Source organism: Colletotrichum costaricense (genome assembly GCF_030867565.1).
Source record: "Colletotrichum costaricense strain IMI 309622 chromosome Unknown Scaffold_4.1, whole genome shotgun sequence".
Taxonomy (NCBI): Eukaryota; Fungi; Ascomycota; class Sordariomycetes; order Glomerellales; family Glomerellaceae; genus Colletotrichum; species Colletotrichum costaricense.
The window spans coordinates 155,057-178,963 of record NW_026848233.1 but is presented as its reverse complement, the minus strand read 5'-3'; the positions used below and the strand labels follow the sequence as shown (position 1 = coordinate 178,963).

Below are 23,907 nucleotides of genomic sequence, written 5' to 3'. Positions count from 1 at the left end.
GGAAGTAACACGAGATATGTAGTCCAAAACACGTATAGCCTAGGAAAAGACTGCCTTGTTATCGTCTGACATGGATGTTAGATAGACACCAGCTTGGAACATATCCTACAATAACATCCCCAGTGTCTGGGTTAGAATAAGTAACTCACCCAAGTTGCATTGTGCCTCATGGACGTATACTACATGGTATACGTACCGAAGAAGGGCGAGTCCCTGTGCGAGACCACCGGATTCCCGACTACATATGCTGACCTATGGTCCATAGAACGGAAGTTAAAGCAAGGATTTCTAGACGAGCTATTGCTGAGGGATTGAGACAGATGGTATCCCAGAGCCCTCATTGCGGTACCAGGTCCAAGTCAAGTGTTTTGTGCGCATTTACCAAGGCGCACTTGTCTAAGTTTCGGGGCGTAACTAGTGGGTGCAGTAAGAATTGAGGGCAAACTTGCACTCAGCATGCAGTTCTACGCATCGAATGTCTAGATATGAACGTGGCAAGAATTAGACAGTACGAGGGCACAAATCAATAGGCACAATCAAAGTTGTTGCTCGAAAGACGCATATATTCATCTATGCGGACCGCGGTTGACGGGCCCTAGTCGTCGAGTTGTCTACCCATAACCCCTAATCCCATGTCCGGGGGTTGAGTCCCTTATTTTTTCCCGCTCCCCAAGAGTCGGGCCGAAGAAAGCAAAATACAGATGCCATGGTCTGGGGAATCACTATTCACAAGCCAACGCCTTTTTTTTGTTGAAAAATCTCGCAGCCAGGCCCCCCAAGCTTTTTGAGTTTCCAGCCCGTAACCGCCCCCAGCCGAGATTCCCTTCCCAGATGTGTCATGCAAGTCATGCTGTTGAGAACACACATTGCCAAATGTTATGGTGTACGCTCGTTGAAGTCATTAGTCGGAATGTTGAAGAAATCCAGTCGCTAAAAGATTGGACGATACAAAGAGGAAGCCGCTTAGTAGCGGTAGATGTCGCTCTTGTAGGGACCCTCAACGGTGATGCTGAGGTAGTCGGCCTGGGTCTTGGTGAGCTCGGTGAGCTCAACGTTGACGTGGGACAGGTGAAGTCTGGCGACCTCCTCGTCAAGGACCTTGGGGAGGACGTAGACACCAACATCGAGCTTGCCAGCCTTGGCGAACTCGACGTACTTCTGGCCCCAGGCGGCGTCGCCGGACTTGTACAGCATGATCTGGGCAAGAACCTGGTTGGTGAAGGAGCAGGACATGACGAAGGAGGAGTGACCGGTGGCACAGCCAAGGTTGACCAGACGACCCTCGGCAAGGAGGATGATGTGGCGGCCGTTCTTCATCAGGAAGCGGTCGACCTGGGGCTTGATGTTCTGGACGCTCTGGGCGTTGGCCTTGAGCCAGGCGACGTCGATCTCGATGTCGAAGTGACCAATGTCTGGAGGGAGGAGGTTAGTCAACTGGACTGGAGAAGAAACAGATAACAAGGGGAATGAACGTACTGCAGACAATGGCGTCGTTGGGCATGACGTCGAAGTGAGCGCCAGTCAGGATGTCACGGCAGCCAGTGGTGGTGACGAAGATCTGACCGCGGGGAGCGGCCTTCTCCATGGTGGTGACCTCGTAGCCGGCCATGGCGGCCTGGAGGGCGTTGATGGGGTCAATCTCGGTGACAATGACACGAGCACCCATGGTGTGCAGAGCCTGGGCGCAGCCCTTGCCGACATCACCGAATCCAGCGACGACGGCGATCTTGCCGGCAACCATGACGTCGGTAGCACGCTTGATTCCGTCAATGAGGGACTCGCGGCAGCCGTACAGGTTGTCGAACTTGGACTTTGTGACGGAGTCGTTGACGTTGATGGAGGGCACAAGGAGCTTGCCGTCCTTGAGCATCTTGTAGAGGTGGTGGACACCGGTGGTGGTCTCCTCAGAGACACCGTAGCAGCCCTTGAGCATCTCGGGGTACTTCTCGTGGACGAGGTGGGTCAGATCACCACCATCATCGAGGATAAGGTTGAGCTTCTGGCCATCCTTGAAGGCGGACAGCTGCTGCTCCAAGCACCAGTTGTACTCCTCCTCGGTCTCACCCTTCCAGGCGAAGACGGGGACACCGGCAGCGGCAATGGCAGCAGCGGCGTGGTCCTGGGTGGAGAAGATGTTGCAGGAAGTCCAGGTAACCTCAGCACCAAGAGCAGTGAGGGTCTCGATGAGGACAGCGGTCTGGATGGTCATGTGCAAGCAACCGGCGATACGGGCACCCTTGAGAGGCTGGTCGGCAGCGTACTTGGCGCGAGTCTGCATAAGACCGGGCATCTCGTTCTCGGCGAGCTCGATCTCCTTGCGGCCGAAGGCGGCAAGGGACAGGTCAGCGACCTTGAACTTGTTGGCGGGGGCAGCCATTGTGAAGTTTATGGTGATGGTAAAAGGTGGTTTGGGGAGGAGGAAAGGGGTATAGAGGAGGAAGAAGAGAAGAAGAGAGGATGAAGAAGGAGAGCAGGAGGAGAAGATTCAAAAGGTAGTTGGCGGGGGGAGGGCAGGTAGAAGAAGTAAAAAAAAAGGCTTTTGGACTTTGGAGGGGTTCAGACACGGACAGGGACGGCAGGAAGGCAGGGCGGTGTGTGAGTGCCTGAGTGGGAGTGCCAGAAGTGGGAGGGATGCGGGATGCGAGGGATGAGATGTCGGGAATCCAGACTGCCCTGAGGTAAGGTACCTTGGGTAGGTGAGAAATCTCTGCTGCTCCTGCTGTGTCAACAAAAAGTACCTCCTTCTTGCCTTTTTTTGCCTTCTTGGTGTTGCTGTGTGTCGGCGAAGCGCGGCGTAAGGTACGGTGACTAGAAAGAAAAAAGGTACTTGTCTCTACATGATCTCCGTACCTACTTCACAAGTTCACAAGTTCAGACTGAGGTATCCGCAGGTGGCCAGTGGTGGGAAGGAGGGGTAAAAAAGTGACTGGGGGACGGGGACTTCCTGCCTTTGCAGCAGGCCAGCAGCCCACCTGAAGCCTGAGGCGGGGCAAAAAACTTCACAATTCGATCCAATGCTCTTTCCTCCTCACCCACGCCGTGCCTTCCAATTGACTGAAGTCTCGAGGTGTGGCAGGCGGGGTGGGGTTTTGCCAGTGTCTGGTCGTTGTCTGGGCACCTCGTCCTCAACAGTGGACACACCATGCTGCTCTACTGGTCACCGATGCTCAGTCTGCTGGTCATGGCTCCGCGAGACTTTGGAGCTGATACAAGACGATAGCAAGAAGTACATGCTATCTGTCCATCAGTGCTGTTCACAATCCAAGTACACCAGGTACTGAGGTGGAAAAGACGGACATGCCCCTCGGCTGATGATAGCTCCGACACCTAAGGTACTGACTGCTGCTATCCCTCACCATAACTCGGGTCCAACAATGCAACAGATGTACATTCCCTCCGTCACATATCTTACATTCAGACTTTCTCAAGGGCCCCAGAACACTTCCCTTTTGAGCTCCTCTCAGACCATTTCCATGCGGTGAAAGGAGGCAAAAGAGGAGGGGCAATGTACCTACCATACCATGCCGTAGCTAAGGTACGGATACGAATCAGATAGCTCGGCTTCCATTCCCCGGTACTTTTTTTTTGGTTCTTTTTTTCTGCCAGACTTTTCTCTCCGGTCTGCTGTCACTGGCTGAGGTACTGGCTGAGGTGTCAGTTATTGTCTGGCCCAAGACACCGACTCCTGTCTCATCCAACGTCGTTCAATTGGCGTTTTGCATTTCCCCCTACCCTTCCCTTCCAAGTTCCATTCGAAGCTCCCATTTTTGATAAGCCACAAAGAGCGGCGCACATGGAAGGGAAAGGGAGGGCTAGACCTAAGGGAGCAAGCTCTGGAATGTAAGCTCTACCTAGGTAGGTCCCTTGAGTAGGTACCTCTGGTACCGGTAGCTCACCTCACCTCAGTCCAAGGAAGGCCCTTATTACGTTACCACTCGGAAACACAACTGCGGAAGCTCAGAGCAGCCCGTAGGCCGGGCCCGACCTGCTCGGAGGTAAGCATGTAAGGTAGCTTAGGTAAGGTAAGGTTAGGTCGGGTAATTAGAAAAAATACTGCCAATATGAGTGAATTCAGTGGGAAAAGATACATTGGCCTCGCTCAATCGGCTTGGGGTGGGCGGCGAAGGTACATGCAGATCTGATAGGGAGCAGGTACCTACCCTGATGGGGAGAAGACGGGCACCTCAGAAAAATACGGAAATGTGCCCCTCATTGACATTCAAGTTTTTTTTTCCATCTGGCCAGCAACAGCTTCAGGGCCAGCCGCTTGTGCCCGCCCGCGCCGCGCCAGGCGTGCCGCCGAGACTCAATCTGAGAGGTCGACCTCTTTTTGTTTCCCCTTGTTTTACCGTTTTCTTGCGCTAGTCCCTTTTGAGCGTGAACCCCCTCGATTTGTGCCCCACCAACCATCGCCCTCGGGAAACACAAACGCACCACGTACCTCACTTCAGGACCTCTCCCTCTCGAGTAGACTGACTTTGGGCAGTATCCTCAACGGGACCAGACGAATCATGCAAGACAGGGCTGTCAAAGCTAATAAGGACCAATGAGTACACTCTGTCGCTAATATATAGCATGGGTTATGGACGATACTGGGGGTGGTATTTGGGAAGAGGCGTCTGAAGCCGACTTGTCCGGAGACATACGCGGATGCTTCATACTTGCTGTTCAATGTGCTTGATTCCATCTTCTGCTGTACGGACGAGTATCCGCGTGCAAATCTAGCTAGGTAGCACCTCACCGCTGGGCCACATTCAGCCTGATGTTACCGCTGATGAACGCACTCGATAACCCACTACTTGGCCGTGTTATCTTTGACTCGTGTGTCCGGACGTGTCATCTCCCAGGTAGAATGACAGCCCAGAACCGCTGATACACAATGTCCATACCACAACGGCCTCCTCTTTTCACAGCCTCACGGCCTCAAGATACCCTTTACTCGCAAGGCTTCACTCGACGTCGGCCGTAGACCGTGGTAGGCCCGAAATATGCTGTGACCCAGGGAGAAAAGCCCGTCGCTCTGGAATGCAAGAAAAGACATCGAATATCGACTCAGTACACTCTGCCTGGGACCAATTACCGTAACGCCGTTTCGAATGCTTTGATCCGCTGCCCCAGATCATTCATCATTCCCAGAACACCTGTTCTCTAAGGTAATTCCTCTCCTTTTTGTGTCTGCCCTCGCCTCGACTCTGATCTCCTCCTCTGCACTGCACTCCCCTTTCTTCGTCTCTCGCCGGCCTTCCGTTTTTGGTTCTTGTCCGTCCACATCCACGGAGCCGCGCAATGATGACCCAAGCCTGCCTTAAGCGTCCATCTAAGCCCGCTTGGGCAGCAGGTTCTCCCTGACGGCAAACATCTTGGCGCTGATGTTGGCCGTGAATCCGTCCACCTGCTTGCTGTACTGCTCCACCTGCTTCGCGTTCAACATGCCCTCCAACCGGCTGGGCTCCTGAGGCAGCTTGAACAGCCTCTGCCACTCGTCCTCGGGCAGCGGCGCCTGCTTGGCCGCCGCGCGCGCCGCGTTCTCCGCCTTGCGCTTGGTCTGCCACTGCGTGATCTTGGCCTGCTCGCGGCCGAGCTGGCGCTGGTAGAACTGGAAGTTGTTGAGGTCGGTGTAGTGGGACTCGATGCTCTCGAGCAGGAGGTCGCACGTCTTCTCGAGGAAGGGGTCTATCGAGAGGTCGAGGTTCTCGACCGAGGGGTGGAGCTGCTGCTTGAGGGGGTCGTCGCGCAGATCCGACAAAGAGTTGGGCGACTCGATCTTGTCCTGCTCGGGGAGGCCGGGAAGCTGGTGCAGGAACGAGGTCAGAAGGTGGGTGTTGTGAATCTCGACGGGGAGCTCGGCGAGAATGTCCTTGAAGGTGAGCTTGGAGGCTTTCAGGCTATAATGAGAAATGTCAGCATCCCAGTCGGTTTCCAAATCTTCATTCATAACACAGTCCAACATACCTCTCAGTCGTGAACTTGCCCTCCTTGTATGCCGCCATGAACGCCGGGGTGAGCTTGAAAGCGCGCAGGCTCAGGGAGCCCTGGGAGCTGCGGCTGACGTCGTGGACGAGGGCGACTGTCCGCTCGTTGTCTTTCTGGTAGTGGTACTGGTTCTCGATGAAGCTAAGGTTGACAAAGTTGCCCATGGCAGCGCTGGTGTACCAGCCGACGTTGTTAGCGTCGACGTTGACCTCCTTCAGGTGCTTGATCATGTCGTTCTGGTAGACAATGTTGGCCTTCTGGCGGGGAGCGGCGGCAGCGAGGGCTGAGGCATCGTTCTGGTGGCTGTTTTGGTGGCTGTCGGTGCTTGCGACGTCGACCGTGGGGAACTGGAAGGTGTTTGTGATCTCGAGGAGACCGTCGGCGTCCATGCCGACGATGGAACCGGTGGCGGTCGTGGGGAAGGTCGCGGAGCCATGCTTGACGATTTTCATCACCACCTAGAGACACGTCTGAGGTTAGCGACATTACACATCCTCTGCCATATATCCCTCCATCATGACTGCAGTGCAGCATGAAGCCCCAATGTGAGGAGAGGTGGGGCAGAATTCGGGCAGGACTCACAAGGGCCTCAACGCGGACCGCCGTGAGCGGCACCTCCTTGATAACGTCACCCATATTTGCGATACGATCGGGAGAGTTTCGTGCAGGTTCAAAAATTCGGTGGCCTGGTTTTGAGTCTGCGGCTGCGGGATCGTTGGTGTCGCGTTAACTTGGCGGTCGGAATTCGAGGAGAGGGGCGGCAGTCGTCTCGTCGTGTTGCGAAATATCGAACTTTTCGCTACAACGAATTGTGGGAGGGATTGTGGGCTGTCGGGCGGTGTCAGGCGGCAGAGTTCACTGGAGAAAAGGTCATGTGATATATTCACCCCCTCAAGTTCCGTTAAGCCCACCCCCTCCGGACCGGCCGTGGACGGACCCACACCGCCGTCTTTCTCTCCCACGGTGATCCGTAACAGATTCCACACGCCACGTCCTGAATGGGAGGGCATCCCACTCATTGCCCCCACGCCGAAAGCACTCAAGTCGAGTTTAAATTCAACGTCGTCTCATCTCGTCGTCCTGCGCTTTCCTCCTTCCATCTTCCTCTTCATAACCTGGCCCATTCGACTCTCCTGCTCCTGAGCATCATTTTGCGATATCACTCGGGGGGTGTTTTGTGCCCATGTCGGGTTGTACATGTCGATAAAATGAAAATGATACATTACAGCCGTGATTCAGCACCTCTGGAAGTCCGAGCTCTCTCACCTGCTTCAGTATTCGCCATCCCCTCGTCTTTCGCTCATCAGCCAGAATGATTTGCAACAGGATCATCACTTGGATGCAAGTGTAAGGTGGGATAGGTACGGCGCGTTGGATCTATGCGTTTGTCTATTACGCTATCTATGGAGGAAAAGCCAATGGTTTCTTGGCTGTATAATGCTAAAGTATTCAAGTGCGCCCATGTCATACCCTCTTATGCCGCGTACCATACGCTCTGTTTGTGGTGTCTCATTGCTCATTGACCAGTCCGATTGCGACATTTTCTCACAATCACCAAACGCCGCAAATAGTCACTTTTGTTTTACCCGCCCATCCGTCTGAAAGAGGGTGCTCTCAGTCAACCCAATCGACAATCTCCCAGCTTTCGGCCCCGTCACGAACGATGAGGCGGTGTCGATCAATCTTCCAGAACGAGTACATGGACGCTGTCGCACGACTTGCTCGACGATGAGCCTGACCGTGGCCGGCTTTGACGGCATCTGGTCTCGACCGCCAGACGCACGTTGCCAAATTTCTTCCTTCTGAGTCGGGACTTCCGAACCAATATCTGCGGGCGAGTTAGTCTCTTGTCCTTCTTTGTCTCTATTTCCTCGTCATTTCTCTTACTTCAAGAATCCCCCGAATTGGTTGGCTTCGGCATGCGCGGCCTTGTCCAACACGCCGAGATCTTCATAGATTGTTGATGGCGGGATCGTCGAGCGGAATGCCACAATGTAAAAGGAAGTTTCCTTGAATGTTTTCCCAGTGAATTGGACGAGGCGCTTGAGCTCGCCGAGAACTTGGTCCCAATTGAAGGATTCAACGTAGCCGGCCGTGGCGTAGTCCGCGCGGAGGCACTCCATCTGAGACAACGCCCTGGCGAGGAGGGCGTTTTCATCATCCAGGGTCTCGAGATCTAGCAAGTGCTCTGGTTCTGTGTAGGGAGAGTGGACGAGGAATCTGTCCGTGTTGTTGATGTCGACCTCAGCTATGTTGATGGCTGTATTCTCCTTGATACTTTGGGCCAGAAGGTCGACGCCCAATGGGGCCGTGGTCACAACGGCAGTCATGATGATGATCCGGAGCAATGCCTCTGTGATTGTGCTGGAATGAAGAGCCCGGGTGGCTTTGAGCTGTTGGATCAAGGTATCCCAGAGGGCGCTTGAAGGAATTACCGAGAAATGATGTGGGTGAAGAGCAACGAGCGAGTGGTGTAAGGGGCAGACTCGGCTCAGCACAAGTTGAGGCTACGTTTTGGTGTTTCGTTATCTGGGACAGAAAGACGACAAACATCTGAAAACCAAAAAGACGAAAGGACGAAAATGGGCGTCGAGTCTGAAATATAAGAACAGCACAGCACAGCACACCATCCAGAGTCAGAGACGTGTCGGGCAGGGGGCGTCGAGGAAACGTCTTTTCGACACGGGATTGCCTAACCCAAGCCCAGGTGGGTCGGGAGCGACTAACACCTTACACACCGTCGAGCGACTCGGTGCGAGTCAAGTGCAGCTGACCAACCCGGTGTGCCGGTCAAAGAAGCGGTGTTCATCCCTCAACCATGCTTAGGGAGTCTGGGACCCCTTTTTCTGGGCTGTTGCATGGGACTGGACTTTGCCTAGGTAGCAAATCTGCGACCCGGGTGGGCAGCTAGGCGGGCACGGCGGGCTAATCCAAGATATGGATCATCTCAAAAAGAGAAGAGGAAAAAAAAAAAGAATTTCGCCGGACGTTTGCATGCTATGCAGTAGGGGGGAAGCATGCAAGCATGGGACAGCCATGGATGGTGCGGTTCGGTACGGAGTACGGATACGGACGGTACTGATGGGCGCAAAGGAGCGACCAGTTTTGGAGGGATTGCGCAATCGGATGTGGTTCTGATGCCAGAGACGTGTGTAATTTTGGATATGATGCGCAATGCGTCTCTTGAGACTTTGACTCGGTTTTTTTAGACTCTCAATTTCATTGGCAGGGCCCTTTGGAGAAAAACGGTAAGGGAGTTGAGTTGCACAAAAGTACGGGACACTTGAGTTACGTTTGCTAATTGTCAAAGCAGAAGCGCAACAAGAGCACCAAAGAAGGGGAAAACATGGAGTGATGAGCATAGACATACGTAGTAGGACTTTGGGGCGAGAAACTCGCCAGAAACTCTGGGCTAACGACAAAGGATGGAGAAAAGAACGGACGGCCAAGCCTGGCTGGATTTGGTTCTGGCGGTGGTGTTGCTTTAGAAGCCCAAACGACGAGTTGGAGCAGCGAGTTCCCCCGCATTCTTCACTGACGCTACACTGGGCCCAAAACGTCTAGCCGTAGGGCTAACAAAAAGGGTGAGGGTGAGGTGGATGGGATGGTTTGGCAACGTTGGTCGAGGTATGGTAGGTAAATGGAGGAAAAGAAGCAAAAGCTTGTGGGAGCCCTCAAGGTGCCGCGGTGCCTACCCTTTTGCCTTCATCTCTGCATTCTGACTTTTTAGGGGCCGGCAGAGTTGCAACTTGTGCTCTATCACACCGAAACTATTGGCCGACAACTTTTTGCATCGGCAGGCTGGCGTATCCCGGCATCAACGCACTGGCGGGTAAAAATCCACCCCAACAATGCGGCAACATTGGATTGTCAATGAGGTGGTCGGGTGTCAATGTTCAGGCCGTGTTTCGGAGACTCTTATGTCTTCCTCAATCACTCTCGCCGCTTCACTTTGTCTCCCTATACCATATTTGCGACTTTCAACAACGACCAGACGATTTGGCACGCCGTAACTCTCATGCATCTCGTATCATTGCCGCCTTTGCTAAGTTGATGCTGATAACAGGAACCTAATTCTATAGATACACGTATCCGGAGAGATACACTTACAGCAAACTTTCTTAGGTTCCTGCCGTCGTCACCGCCGGTTGTTATCTCTCCAAATGCACCCTGCTAATCTCACATATGCACGTTTTCTGCTGCTTCTCTTCCGCCCGTTCTTACAGCCCTCCGACAACTTCCGATTCGTCCTTGCCCCGAGTGAGCCATACCTTTGACATTTCGTACGTGCCTAGGTAGAGACCGCTGCCGACGGCCGTCCACACGGCACGCAAACCTCCACCGCGGAACAATCCGCGCACGCCGTGTCGTCGATACACGTCCCGCGTCACCTCTAAGCTGCCGCGCTTCGGCTTCGACCTAGGACTCACCGATTTCTCAACATGTGAAGGCGACGAATTGCTGTGGCTGTTATCGCCGGCTTCTCCCGCGCTCAGCATCATCCGCGTCTTGACGACGTCGCTCGGCGTAGTGATGAAGGCCGCAAACGCGCCCGCTGCGCCCGCGCTGGTCCCCGTGACTACGGCTGTTTCTACGAGGCCTTGCTCATTGCCCTCTGCCCTCCCTTGCGACCGAGAGGTCCAGACTGTTTTTCGCACATGCTCAAAGATGGGGAATTGAATCGCGGTAAAAGGGAGGTTGCGCGCGACAAGGGCTGTGTAGCCGGAGAAGAGACGCCTCTGCGCCCCGGAACTTGTGACTCGTCGCAGGGCCTCGAGGGAAGTTGATCGCCTGGTACTGTCGCTACTGTTGTCTTGCTTCCGTAACATTTGCGCATTTTGTTTGATGACTTCTGCTGGTGCGAGGACAAGGCATGAGCCCATCTCTGCAATGGCCGAGGCTGAGGCATGCACAAACGGCTGAGGGAGCAAATTAGTGCCGGAGATGGTTTTCTTCATGCTTTCATACGTGGCGAAGAATATCCCGGCTGGCAAGTTTACAAGCTTATCAGTACCGTTCATATCGTATCTCGCCGTGATGCGCGAGAATGTATGGGAGACTTGGTGTACTAACCTGCCGGTAATGTGGCTAGCACCACACTCCCAATGCCCTGGTAGAGGCCCCGGAAGAGGGGCGCTTTGCTTCCTGATGTCGAGGCATACGTCTTGACAAAGTCTTGGCTCTGATATCTGGTCTTGATGGTGTCCAGAGGGTAGACGAGACAGTCTACTGTGAACGCCGCCGCAGCCCCGGCCTGGATCTGTCAGTCAGGAGTAAGGGCTCAACCGCCCCAGGTAGGATGTACTCACAGCGTATATCTCATACATTTTGGACTGATCTCAAATATCTTGACACCTATATGTATGAGACGCAGTGCTCATGTCTTTGAGGAAAACCTCAAATTTCGGCGGGTTTGGCCATGTCACTGGAGCGATGAATGACATCATCCTTGCTGAATTGGGCTCAGTCCAGTGCCCTTGATCGTACCTGCCCTGAGGCATCTGAAAATGACGATTCATTTCACTACATCTGGAGGTCTGTTACTTGAGCTTTATAATACTGCCTTGATTCGTTTGAAGAAAGTATCACAAGAAATAAATCTACAAAGATATAACATCTCAGCTTCTTCAACTGCTTGAATTCATTGACACCGAACACCACCTTGATAGGTCAGGTAGAGTGAGTGAGTGGCTGGAGCTGTAAGGTGGCTGAGGTGGACCCCTGGAGCGATAAGATAAGGGACAGAAAGTGCCCCGCCCCCGCCATGCGCAGGTGTGCCGCGCCGGGCGATTGATTGACTCTTACCAAAACTTTTTTCTCCTCCGCCTTCGTTTTTTTCTTCTCGCCGCAAAACACGACCGCCAACAACACGCATATTCTCCTTTTCCAGCAAGCAAGCAAGCACTTCAAGATGGCGAGCGCTATTGAAGCCGAGGCCGAGGCGCCTCACAACATGTTTGACGTACGTCTACTCCCTTCGCCCTCATCAATGCCCCCCAATACGACCCCCAGGAACTTTGACTATGTGGAACCCGCTGCCCACAACACATCGCGATCACCGACACGACCAGCCAGTACCTCGAAAAAGTGCTGGAATCCTCGAAACCGACCTCCCGAACTCTTCTATGCACGTGAATATCTGCATTGAGTCGACATCGCGAATCGAAATACCCTGCGACAGTCTTGGATCACGACTACTGCTGCGTGCGCGAATGCAACACAGCTTAAGGGCCTAGTGGGAGTCATATCAGATGAGTCGAAAAGCAGCGGTCAACCGACCACGCAGAACTTCCTCAATACTAGAACTCGTATACTCGGGCACGCGACGAGCTTTGGCACACAGCTCGCGCCTACCGAACTCTTCCACTCGAACTCTCGATTCTCCACACAACCGCAATAAACGAGTCACCAAGCGCCAATGATGTCGACACAGTCAAACTTCTTTGGTGCTGCAAAAGTCATGTTCATTTCAGATAACTGACAAACTGCGTTCTAGACCATCCTCGTTCTCGACTTTGGTTCCCAGACCAGCCATCTCATCCTCCGTCGCCTGAGATCCCTCAAGGTCTACGCTGAGATGCTGCCCTGCACAACCAAGCTGGCCGATCTTCCTTTCAAGCCCAAGGGTATCGTGTTGTCTGGCGGCCCCTCGTCCGTCTACGACCAGGACTCTCCTCGTAAGGAAACCTCTTCAGCAAGTAGAGTAGAGCTCTTTCTGATACTGTAAAGACGTCGACCCCGCGATCTTTGATCTCGGCGTTCCCATTTTGGGTATCTGGTATGTTAGCCAACACCTTCGTAGCGGAATCATGTACTCATCGATGTGTGCAGCTACGGTTGCCAGGTAATTCTCGATCCGATATATCCCCCTTGCTTTCGACTGCACGAGGACGCTTTCTCGTCTTACACCAAGACTCCGGCGGTACATTCTAGCGAGACGAATAGCCGGCTAATTATGTGCAGGAACTCGCCTGGAGAATCAACTCCAAGAACGTGGCCCGCGGAGAGGCCCGAGGTCAGTCACTCTTGGGGGATCAAGGTGGATTATGGAACAGTCACTCTGACCTGTCCATTGTGCAGAGTACGGTCACGCCGATGTCACTATCCTCAACTCCGGCAACTCCCACACCGATCGCCTCTTCGCTGGTCTGGGAGAGACAATGCAAGGTGAGCTTCCAAATATTTCAGAAGTCCCCTCATACTCTGTTGCCCAATGCTGACTTTCACGGTAGCATACATGAGTCACTTCGACAAGGTAAATCAGCCTGGGTAGAGAGCATTTGGACGTTCCGAAGCAGTTTTTCTGAAATCAATGCAGTTGGTGGCTCTTCCCGAAGGATTCACCGTCGTTGCAAGCACGGCAAACTCTGAGTATGCCGGAATCGCCCACCAGACCAAGCCAATTTACGGTATGTCGATCCCGATCAAAATCCAACGTTATGCAGTCTGGCGAATCCACACCATCTCGTTCTATCAGTTATCATCGTCTCTACGCTTTGGACTATGGCTGACTTGATACTCTGAATCCTGCAGGCGTCCAATTCCACCCTGAGCTGGTTAGTCCTATTAATTCCCCTGAACCTTTGTAGAAATACGACTAACTTTGCATAGGAGCACGTAAGTTGAATAACTTCCGAAAACCCCCTTAGTACGGAGGCATTTTCCTCGCCGAATACGGCGATCATATTCCGGCGATCAGCATGGCGCCCGTTATGGGGCCATTGATTATTATGGAGGACCGCCGGCTCAGACGCCGTCCGCACAGTTTTGATGACACGAACGCACACTGACATAGCAACTTAGACACCTCGCGGCAGTGAGATCCTGAAGAACTTCGCCGTTGATATCAGTGGCGCCAGACCCAACTGGGTGATGGAGGACTTCATTCAGAAGGAGATCATCCGCATCAGACACCTTGTCGGCGACAAGGCGCAGGTCATCGGCGCCGTCTCTGGAGGTGTCGATTCCACTGTCGCTGCCAAGCTTATGAAGGAAGCCATTGGTATGATTAGATGCCCATCCAAGAAGCTCAGGGGGAGACTAACTTTTCATCAGGCGATCGCTTCCACGCCATCCTCGTCGACAACGGTAAGGACCACGGCACCACAATCAGCGCAAAACGGTATACTAAGTTCATTGTGATAGGCGTCATGCGTCTCAACGAGTGCGAGCAGGTCAAGGAGACTCTTGAGAAGCACCTTGGCATTAACCTCACCGTCGCTGACGGAGCTGAGCTGTTCCTTGGTCGCCTGAAGGGTGTCACCGAGCCCGAGAAGAAGCGCAAGATGTCAGTATACTTGATTACATGTATTGACCTCTCTAATACGGTAGCAGCATCGGCGCAACCTTCATCGACCTTTTCGAGAAGGAGGCTCTTAGATTGGAGAAGGAGGCCGAGAACACCGAGAATGCCGGACCCATCACTTGGTTCCTCCAGGGCACACTTTACCCCGATCTTATCGAGTCCCTCTCCTTCAAGGGACCCAGTGCGACTATCAAATCTCACCACAACACCGGCGGACTTCCGGAGAAGATGAAGGTAAAGATTCTTCTGAAGCGGCTGGAGTGTTTACGGGAAGGAGATCTTCCGCTTCCAATTCCTGTCCTCTGTTTACTCTAGCTGACTTTCTTGCAGCTCAAACTCATCGAGCCCCTCAGAGAATTGGTTCGTTTCCCCAAATCCTCTTCCGTCCTCATCCTGTGATCTGTCACACTCGGATGACAGTAGGACATGTACTCAAAGCGGGGTTGTGTCTATTTGGCCGACACGAAACTGCGTCGCACTTTCACTGCATTTTCGCTCTCGCTTAGAGTATTTTCTACGTCCCATACTGACTCCCGCAAATAGTTCAAGGATGAGGTTAGAGAGTTCGGCAGACAATTGGGCATCCACCAAGATCTGGTCATGCGTCACCCGTTCCCCGGCCCCGGTGTAAGTACCAGATCGCCAGCCGTCCTACACGTAGCTAGTCTAACACCAGTCAGATTGCCATCCGCATTATTGGAGAGGTGACACCCGAGAGAGTCGCCATTGCCCGTGCTGCCGACAACATCTTCATTTCTATGATCAAGGAAGCCGGAATCTACAATGAGGTGAGTCTCAGCCCTTTGATTTTCCTGGGATAGTCGCTTACCGTTTTGTAGATGTCCCAAGCATATGCTGCTGTGGACTCCAACAAGGGTACGTTGCCAGACTTTTTGGTGTTCAAAATCCGTCACACCGGCCGGTTTCTTTGCTAACGAATGATGTCTTTGCAGCTGTTGGAGTTCAAGGTGATGCCAGAGTATGTCCCTCCCTTCCGATATGTGGATAAAGCAGACGACTAACTGTCCTAGGTTTACGGCTACATTATCATGTAAGCGCCATCACTAAAGCGCCTCCTGCTGGCAACCTTGCTTGCTTGTCTCCTTGGTCATCTCCCCCGATCAATCAACTGACAATCATTCTTAGTCTCCGCGCTGTTAAGACTCTGGACTTCATGTCCGCGGAGCCTTACGAGTTCGACTTCAACCTCCTTAAGAGGGTATGACTAGCTCCTCCTCCTCTTCGTTAACTATGGTTGCTGACTTTGGATCCTTCAGATCTCGACCCGTATCATCAACGAAGTTGACGGCGTCGCCCGCTGCACATACGACATCACGTCGAAGCCCCCCGGAACGATCGAAATGGGTTCGTAGCTTGAATCACCTGTCTCATCTTTGCAGGCACTCGTTAGAACCCATCGCTAACTGAGAACAGAGTAAAAATTGGGAATTTTGGATAGAACAAGTAGACTCAGGCTTGCAAACTCACGTCTTTTTTTCGTCAAAACTTTGGATCCCTCGGTGAAAATTCAGTCGAGCCGAACCATGGCATGGGTTATCCGCGACGACGAACTAGAATGTTGCCGCACAAGCCACGTTGGACGAGAGTTCTATCGTCCGTCTTCGTGTTTCCACCTCGCATCGTCATTGCTCAGATTGCATCTCATGGGACATTTTGACGACTTCTGCGTCGTCAATTTCTTCTCTCGACCGCAACCAACGTGAAAGCAAGATAGCTTGCGATCCAACAATGGCCAAAGCAGACACTGTTTGGCGTGCCCAAGCTAGTCAGCAGTCCGCGCATGTCGATCTCCCTAGTCTGCGAAACCATCTCGCTAACAGAAACAGATGTGCCGGTAACACCACTTTGAATTCGCTGGCGTCCAACCCAAATCACACCAATGATGGAGAACTTCCTCGGTTTCTGCTGAGAGCCAAGAACCTTGAGCATCTTTGCTGCACATCTACGACGTGACGAGTGTCATTCGTCTCTGGAAGGTCTTCATTCCAGCCTTGGCGATGTCGCACCGCTTCGGAAGCCTCTTCTGCACCGCCGGTCATCGGCCGAAACGCCCCAACAGCACCATACAGTTAACCTGGAAGCACCAGCAAGATACGGAAGGTAGATTTTCAAGGCCCGCCGACTGCGGATTTGCCCTGCAAGAAAACCCGGGTCTGCTTGCTGTCAAGCTCGGTCTTGCAGATCTCATCCGGGCGGGGTGGTCCCATCTCCATGCTGTGCCACCGCCTTGACATCTCGAGTTTGGTTTCACGAAATTTGATGTCATGTTAGAGAAAGAGAGAACGACAGACACTTCTTTCGCGACCGAATGAGTTGATATTGGAAGCAGCTTTACTCTGTTCTAGAAAATCCCACAATTCGCAACGTCGCACGAAACGCGCCCCGTTTTTAGATTGTTGTGTAGACTCATTTGCCATGTGGTCTTCCAAAAAGGCGCTGCTGAAAAGTTGAGGCGAGCGCCTCAGGAACAAGGGGAAGACGGACTCAGGTTTTGCCTCGTTTCTTTCTCCTGTCTTGGATCACGAATCTCAGCCACCTCGGCTCCAGCTGCGAAGAAGACGAGCAAATGAGGGCAAGAAGGCGTGGTCTCCACGCGATATTCACGTTCGATAGCCCGTCCTCGTCCACCTCGAGGCCTTCTAGATCAGCGCCTCACTATATTCTTTGAAGTCTTGTATTCCCACATTCATCCATCGCCTCCTCGTGGTCTCCGGGGACAAAATTCGCAACCCGGGATCCGAACAGAGACAACGCCACGGGCTCGATAGAACATTCCAAAAGGGTTTCTGTTACATTTCGAAATCGTTAGTTTCAACGATGGAAGGCCAGGATTAGCCATCACGGGGGGTAAATGGGCTGACTGTCCAGGCCCAGCTGAGGTCTTGAAAGGCAGCCATGGCTTGAAGAGTCTCATGCAATGGCGTTGGCGAGCCACGCGAGTTGCGCGCTCAAGATTCGGCCGCGGAGAAATTGGCAATAAATTACGCCGTATGACAGACGAGAGAGGCACACACATAACACGCACCCACTTAGCGAACACACGCACACTTGGCGGATGAGGCCCAATGGTCTCGTGATGCATCCGCGCCTATCGCCGAATGGGAGACATTTCACGACTGGTGGGTGTGAATCGCCTCACTCAACATGGCTAAGTGTTGGTCCGGAGGATACACTCCTTCGAGTTTGCCGACTTACGCCCAAATGCGCCTCTATGGTTGCCGATCATTCGCAGAAAGCAAGCTGCAGTCAGCCGTCAGTTGTATTCATTAGCCAACTTTGTGTCATTTCTTGCGTATAATGTCGCGGATCGTGATCTACAGATAATTACTCAATCGGTGCCGTACGTCTGTGTACTCCGATGGATCGGTACCGTGTAACTGGTTCTTGGGCCGAGGTTTTGGGAGAGAGAGAGTGTGTGAGGGTTAGAACACAAACCAAACACCAGACAGAGAGAGACAGACCCCTCATCGACGATTGAAGCCGTTTGTGTGGGAAAAGGTTAACTTGAGCGGGAAACGGCCGTGCATGTTGTAAGTGAGAAGTGAGAGATTCCTCAGCTCAGCCTCCTCCTCACCAACAACATTTCGGCCAGCTAACAATATCGGTCCCGAGGACTGCCCTCCATGTCAGATGGAATGGCAGCGCTAGGACGCTCTCACCGCCGTCATCCCCCACTTTCGTAAAATCCAATGCCCGTTTACTGCCTCGTGTGCAAAATCCCCATGCTTCGTAAACGAACAAGTGTTGACATTGCGGTGGCTTTGGGAACCATAGAGCTTGCCCCTTTATTCGGGGGCTGAACAACATTTCTCGACAACCAGCCCTTACCAATGGATTCAGCCCAAGTTGCACCAGCCTGCCTGAGACAGCATGTACCACCCCTCCTCAACACATAGTGGTGGTTGTTGATTGTATTACCTCGAGCACGAGGTTGACTGATGTGCAATCATCTTGTTGGAGGGAAGCGGGCCCATGTGGCTGCTCCAGAAGGAAGGGGAACCAGTGTGTCCAATATCAGACGGTGATGCAAAGCCAAATCAGGAAGATGGACGTCCACGGCAGGGCTCAGCTCTCTCCAAAACACTAAGTCGTCCTAAGATTTCTTTGGTCTGGAGTCTATTGTCCTTTATTCCCTTTGTTTTACATTGGAGTGTTATAAAGTTGGAGGGTTCGTCCACTCTTTTTTTGGCTTTCCCGTCTGGAAGATCATCAACAACCACTTAACTGGCGCTTAAACTTAGTCATTCGCTTGGATGCCGATGCCGCCATCACCAATTTTCACTCAAAGACTCCACTCTGACTCGCACTTGGAATACCACCACCGATCTACAGACACACTAAAGTCACTATACCTTATTCTCACTTCTATACTTTAAGCCTCTTTTGGGTTCCGTACCCTCAAAAGTCTTGGGGAAAAGAAGAACTAGTAGTATTCGACTTCCCCGGTCGACATCCCTGTCTTACCAACCTCAACTTACATACTTACACACATACTTACACACATACTCACACACGACAAAATGGCGTGTCCATTCCTTCAAGGCACGCTCGCCCAGCCGCCGCGGCAAATCTCAGCGGAACAAGAGTTCGCCAACATCCGCTCACAATACCCATCTCTCTCTTCGACGGGCTGCACGGCAAAGTTTTGCCAGTCCGGTCGGATGACGCACATGGACGAGGAGCGCGTTGGCCGGAATCAGTCCTACGCGCAAGTCCGCGAGGATGCGCTCGACTTCCTCCAGCAAATGTACAAGGACAGTCTCATTGACACGGAGCAGCTTCACCACCGGGCACACGAGGTCCTTCAGGAGATTCAAAAGAACTCGACAGAGGGCAAGTTCACAACGGCGTCCGAATGTGGATCGGAGGCGCCACCGGCAGCAACGGTTGGCTTGGTGGGTGGCCTTTGGACGCAGACTTTTGAAGAACTCGAGTTCGGGCTTCGGACGGCTTGGAAGCATGCTCGGAAGTGCATCATGCGATCAGAGTATAGCAACTTGAGGTATGAGAAAGATTCGGATGTGATGTCGAGTTATTTACTAATAGTCTTTGGCAGGCTATGCGACCTGAGACATGTTCGCACAAGCAAAAAGATGGCCGAGACTCTCATTGAGAACTTGAGAGTGGCCTACAACTCGGGTGAAATCAACCCGACAGTCTTTGTCTTCCCTCCCAGAGACATTGACAGCCGCGGTCCCATGATCTGGAACTCACAACTCTTGTCCTTTGCAGGGGTAAGTCTTTCTACCTCCCAGTATGAGAACCGATCAATTGACTGACACGGCCAAGTACCAGCAATCAAACGGCACAATCCTCGGAGACCCCGCCAACGTGGAACTCACAAACGCCATCATCGAGCTCGGCTGGACACCGCCGCGCTTCCGCTCACAATGGGATCTGCTTCCCCTCGTCACCATGGCCGAGGGAGAAGAGCCCGTCATCACCGAGCTCCCCAAGGACGCATTCCCTCTGGTACATATCCGCCATCCCAAGCACCCTGAGCTCGAGACCCTTGGCCTGCGTTGGGTTCCCGCGCCGGCACTCAGCCGCCTTGGCTTCAGTATCGGCGGTGTCCAGTACACCGCTGCGCCCTTTATTGGATGGTGAGTTGAACTTGTTTTGAGGTGCAAGAATTACATCATTGACAAAGCAAACGCAGGTTCATGGACGCTGAGATCGGTGTTCGCAACCTCGCAGATTCCTTCCGCTACAACGCGCTTCCGCAGGTCGCCAAGGCGATCGGCTTGGTCGATGGCGATGTAGATGACCTCCCCGACTACGAGCGTCTGGCGGTGCTGGTAAGCATCTCTTCCATATTGCTTACATCTGAGATGCGTCTGCTAACATTACCAACCAGTCCCGCGCGCAGCTCGAGCTCAACTACGCCACATACTGGTCTTTCGCTCAGGCTGGTGTCAGAATGTCAGATTCCCTTGGCGCGGCCGAGCAATTCGCCCAGTTCGATGACGAGCACCTCATGAACAACGGCTTCCGCCTCCCCTCTGACCCGTACTGGCTGGCACCGCCTCAAGGATCCATCATTCCCATCTGGCACCGCGGCGGCTCACCAAACTACCAACCAAAGCCCTTGATCTGCCGCCACGCCCAAGATCCCATCAAGGCCTGGCGCCGGCAACGACAGGCCCGCCCCGCGGCGCGGCCTTCTCACCACTACGCCTCGGACACGAAGCTCAACATCTCCATCCCCGTGGTGCCCTCCATCTCCCTCACGAGGCCCGTCACGCCAGTCTCCCCCTTCGGCACCGCCTCCTCCCCGTCGACGTTTCTCCCCATCCCTCCTCCGGCTTCGCAGCAACAGCAGCAGCAGGCCTTCAGGCCCACCACGCCCCTGACGCCGTTAAGCCCCCGAGGGCCCGGGCGCAGGATCTACATCGGATTCTGCAGCTCGGGCAACGTCGCGATCAAGCTTTGCAAGAGGCTGTGCGCGCAGCTGCAGCACGCGTGCGACATCAACCCCAAGTTGGGGTCCGTCGTGGTGCCGTGCACGCTCAACGCCCTGCCCATCTCCATGGTCGAGCCCGATGACGTGCTGGTCATCGTCGCCAGCACGACGGGTCGCGGTGAGATCCCACAGAACGGCAAGGCCTTCGCCGACGCGCTGGCGAGGAATCCCAAGGCCATCTCGTGCCAGTATGCCATCTTTGCAAACGGCTCCCTCGAGTACGCCGATACCTACAACCAGGCCGCCATGGACATCGAGGAGCTTTTGAGCAAAGGTGATGCCCAGAGACTCATTGGTATGCGCGAAGCCGACACCGCGACAGAGAACCCTCCGTGGTCCGTCCTTGGCCAGTTCTTCGATCAGGTTCTCGCGGGGCTCCAAAAGTCAAGCCCGCCACAAGAAGAGAACAAGACGAGTGACGTGCAGCGGACCGCTCGCCAGGTCAGACCCTTTGACACCCGTCCGTGGTTTCAGGCAAAGGTCGTCGGACAGCCTGTCCTTGGCACCGCCGCGGACGGCATGAAGAGGGTCACCCTCGACCTGGGCGATCGCGAGTACCCGACCATGGGCAGCGTCTGGATTCTGCCGCCAAACTCCCAGAACAAGGTGTCTCGCGTCCTGGGCGCTCTCGGCGTGCAGGCCGAAGAGCGGCTTAGTCTTCCCGGTGAGCCTACCGTAGGCGAGTTCTTCCAGCGGTTTGCCGACTTGGACCAGCCTTTCAAGTCTACACAGTGGGCAGAGTGGCTGTCTCTTCCCCAGCCGGAGACGTTGGCCAAGGTTCCTATTGAGAATGTGGTCCACCAGATTCCTGCCAACTGGAGACAGACCGTGACGCTGGATGCGCTGTGCAACGCGATGCCGACGATCCAGCCGAGGGAATACTCCATTGCCTCTGACGGTTCGAGAACGAAGCAAGAGAATGGAAACACGCTGGATCTTTTGGTGCAGCACCACGCCAACGGCAAGTTCTCGGACAAGTACCTCAACTGCTTCGAGACCTTTGGTGCCGCGACCTGCAAGATCCGCCCTTCATCGCACCTGCAGGCCATGGCCGAGAACCAGGACAAGCCGATGATCGTGTTCACAACGGGATCCGGCATGGCCCCTGTCCGCGGACTCCTGCAGAACCGTCTCCAGCGTCTTCGGTCCTCGGGCGATAAGTCCACCAAGGGCCCCGCGATCAGCCTCTTCGCTGGCTTCAAGGCGGCCGACGAGTCTCTCGTGCGCGAAGCGGTGCAGGAAGCAAGCGAGGCGGGCATTCTCGATATCCTCAGGTTGACGGGGAGTAACAAGGAGAAGAGGAGGGCGCAGGATGCGATGCTCGAGGCTGGTGTCCGGGAGAAGCTGGTCAAGAACATCGAGGATGGCGCTCTCGTGTTTGCGTGCGCTAGGCCGAGGGCCGTTGATGATTTCTTGAACAATTTGAGCGAGGTGTTGGGTCGGGATGCTAGGGAGGTGTTGGGCGATCGGTTTGTTGCTGATGTTTACCAGCCTGCTACTTGATGGCGTTTCTTGATTCTTTTCTCATTTTCCTTCTTTTTCTTCTTTTATCATGGCATGCGCATTATAGATTAGACGGCGAATTGGATGGATTCAAAGCGAGGCGTTGGCGGATTTCATATTGTCACAAGATGAGGGAACAGTCGAATATTTTATGCAGAAGTAGTTCATGAAAAGTCATATCAAGATTCAATCAACTTGACCAACAACTCTGTCTTCATGTGGCACCATAAATGCTATAACTGGGCTTTACTTGTGCTTTTAGGTCTGCGTAGTTTTCTCTGAATGTGTTTTTTTTGAATGCAATCAAAATGCATTTCGGATGGCTTGGTCTTCATTACTCTATAATCGAGACCAGATAATCGTCCAGAACATCTGGTCATAATTCCACTCAGGCATGTAACTTTCTTCCCACTTGCGCTTTTCCAGTTTGCGTTGCAGATGTGTATTTGATTTACAGCCTTTCGGCAGATTCATAACTGTTGTACATCATGATCATAACAACCATACAATGCTTGGTATCCTTCCATCCGTAAAAGTAATCCCTATCAGACTCCCGAACCCTCACCCTTTACCGAGGGTTCTCAGCCTCAGTAGAAGCCTGCGTCACGCTCTCAGGCGCAATGTTCCCCTCCGCCGAGATGCTATCCGGCACGCTCTCAGGAACATAGTAATCCGAACCGCGGAACTTCTCTCCGCCAACACCAGGCGCCTTAGTGCCCACATTATTCCGCACGGCACCCTCGCCCTGCAGCAAGATATCATCTTTCTGGTCCTGCGTGCCGAGCGAAGAAATCTTCTTGGCGGGGACGACGTCGTCGTCGTTGTCGGCCGGGTTCTTGGGCGGCTGCTCGGGCTTATACGAGACGTTGTTGATCGGGTCGCCCTGGACGGTGACGGTGGCGCCCGGGAAGCGGTTCTCCGTCTGGATGTTGGAGACGCCGGCGTCGTCGTTGCCCTGAGGGCGGGCGGCGCCCGTCTTGGATTGGTATGTGTTCATGTCGAGTTGGGCCTGAGCTGCCGTCTCCATGAGCTGATCCTTTGAGGGTGCCATTTTGTATGTTGTTATTGTAGGATTTGGTTTGAGTCGTGGTTTGAAATGTTGGGTATAAGTGAAATGAAATAGCGGGTGCTTATGAACCAGTTGTTTGAAGGTTGTGTTTGGAGGTTTGGTTTGCTTGAGATTGCAATGATGAATAGGCATTCCACGGTCTGCAATCATCAACTTATGTAGTCTTCGTCGAGTCTCATTCAGGCTTGCCGTCTCATGTCAAACCTGGCGACGTCATCTTCGTGATATCACCCATCGCTGTGCGATGAAATCACTGCATCCGCCAAAATGTGGTGCTGGTGGGGACAGTTTTATCTCATCGATATCTCATCGACACTGATCGAACTGGCCAGATGGTATGCCGCCACCGCATTATCGTCCAAACTCCAGAGACCCTCGATGCAGCCATGATTAAAACAGAAAATCCACGGTTTGACGTAGGGGTGATATCAGTACCCCTTTAAAGCTTTGCTGCGTGATCGGCGCTATACATAGGATGAATCTGAGTGAGCGGGCCGGCCCCGGTGTGCTCCGTTCCTTCGGGCACTTTGCTCCGGAAAGCTGTTGAGGCCCAGTGCTGGCCAGCCTAGAATT

General features: G+C 53.5%; 7 protein-coding genes across 7 annotated transcripts; 2 read left to right on the top strand and 5 right to left on the bottom strand.

Annotated features, from left to right (window-relative positions):
- Window positions 1–963: 963 nt before the first annotated feature.
- On the bottom strand, window positions 964–2,377 carry CCOS01_04073 (adenosylhomocysteinase; the record flags this gene model as incomplete). The annotated part of the gene is made up of 2 exons (XM_060452256.1): window positions 964–1,412; window positions 1,477–2,377. The coding sequence occupies 2 exons, from the start codon at window positions 2,375–2,377 to the stop codon at window positions 964–966; spliced, it is 1,350 nt and encodes a 449-aa protein (XP_060316214.1).
- Window positions 2,378–5,317: 2,940 nt separating this feature from the next.
- On the bottom strand, window positions 5,318–6,609 carry CCOS01_04072 (Mov34/MPN/PAD-1 family protein; the record flags this gene model as incomplete). The annotated part of the gene is made up of 3 exons (XM_060452255.1): window positions 5,318–5,885; window positions 5,953–6,431; window positions 6,556–6,609. The coding sequence occupies 3 exons, from the start codon at window positions 6,607–6,609 to the stop codon at window positions 5,318–5,320; spliced, it is 1,101 nt and encodes a 366-aa protein (XP_060316213.1).
- A 978-nt stretch (window positions 6,610–7,587) lies between these two features.
- Window positions 7,588–8,303, bottom strand: CCOS01_04071 (uncharacterized protein; the record flags this gene model as incomplete). The annotated part of the gene is made up of 2 exons (XM_060452254.1): window positions 7,588–7,801; window positions 7,861–8,303. The coding sequence occupies 2 exons, from the start codon at window positions 8,301–8,303 to the stop codon at window positions 7,588–7,590; spliced, it is 657 nt and encodes a 218-aa protein (XP_060316212.1).
- A 1,890-nt stretch (window positions 8,304–10,193) lies between these two features.
- Window positions 10,194–11,300, bottom strand: CCOS01_04070 (uncharacterized protein; the record flags this gene model as incomplete). Its single annotated transcript, XM_060452253.1, has 3 exons — window positions 10,194–10,960; window positions 11,047–11,227; window positions 11,283–11,300. 3 exons carry the CDS (start codon window positions 11,298–11,300, stop codon window positions 10,194–10,196), a joined length of 966 nt encoding a protein of 321 aa, XP_060316211.1.
- Window positions 11,301–11,884: 584 nt separating this feature from the next.
- On the top strand, window positions 11,885–15,651 carry CCOS01_04069 (GMP synthase domain-containing protein; the record flags this gene model as incomplete). Its single annotated transcript, XM_060452252.1, has 22 exons — window positions 11,885–11,935; window positions 12,470–12,650; window positions 12,703–12,751; window positions 12,805–12,895; window positions 12,937–12,988; window positions 13,054–13,140; window positions 13,206–13,228; window positions 13,292–13,382; window positions 13,507–13,529; window positions 13,585–13,590; window positions 13,777–13,975; window positions 14,029–14,061; window positions 14,119–14,260; window positions 14,308–14,512; window positions 14,609–14,638; window positions 14,822–14,905; window positions 14,959–15,066; window positions 15,118–15,154; window positions 15,232–15,257; window positions 15,310–15,329; window positions 15,425–15,497; window positions 15,556–15,651. The coding sequence occupies 22 exons, from the start codon at window positions 11,885–11,887 to the stop codon at window positions 15,649–15,651; spliced, it is 1,707 nt and encodes a 568-aa protein (XP_060316210.1).
- A 3,168-nt stretch (window positions 15,652–18,819) lies between these two features.
- CCOS01_04068 (nitric oxide synthase) lies at window positions 18,820–22,265 on the top strand (the record flags this gene model as incomplete). Its single annotated transcript, XM_060452251.1, has 5 exons — window positions 18,820–19,301; window positions 19,356–19,533; window positions 19,589–19,902; window positions 19,959–20,097; window positions 20,157–22,265. The coding sequence occupies 5 exons, from the start codon at window positions 18,820–18,822 to the stop codon at window positions 22,263–22,265; spliced, it is 3,222 nt and encodes a 1,073-aa protein (XP_060316209.1).
- A 568-nt stretch (window positions 22,266–22,833) lies between these two features.
- Window positions 22,834–23,316, bottom strand: CCOS01_04067 (uncharacterized protein; the record flags this gene model as incomplete). The annotated part of the gene is made up of 1 exon (XM_060452250.1): window positions 22,834–23,316. One exon carries the CDS (start codon window positions 23,314–23,316, stop codon window positions 22,834–22,836), a length of 483 nt encoding a protein of 160 aa, XP_060316208.1.
- Window positions 23,317–23,907: the final 591 nt, after the last annotated feature.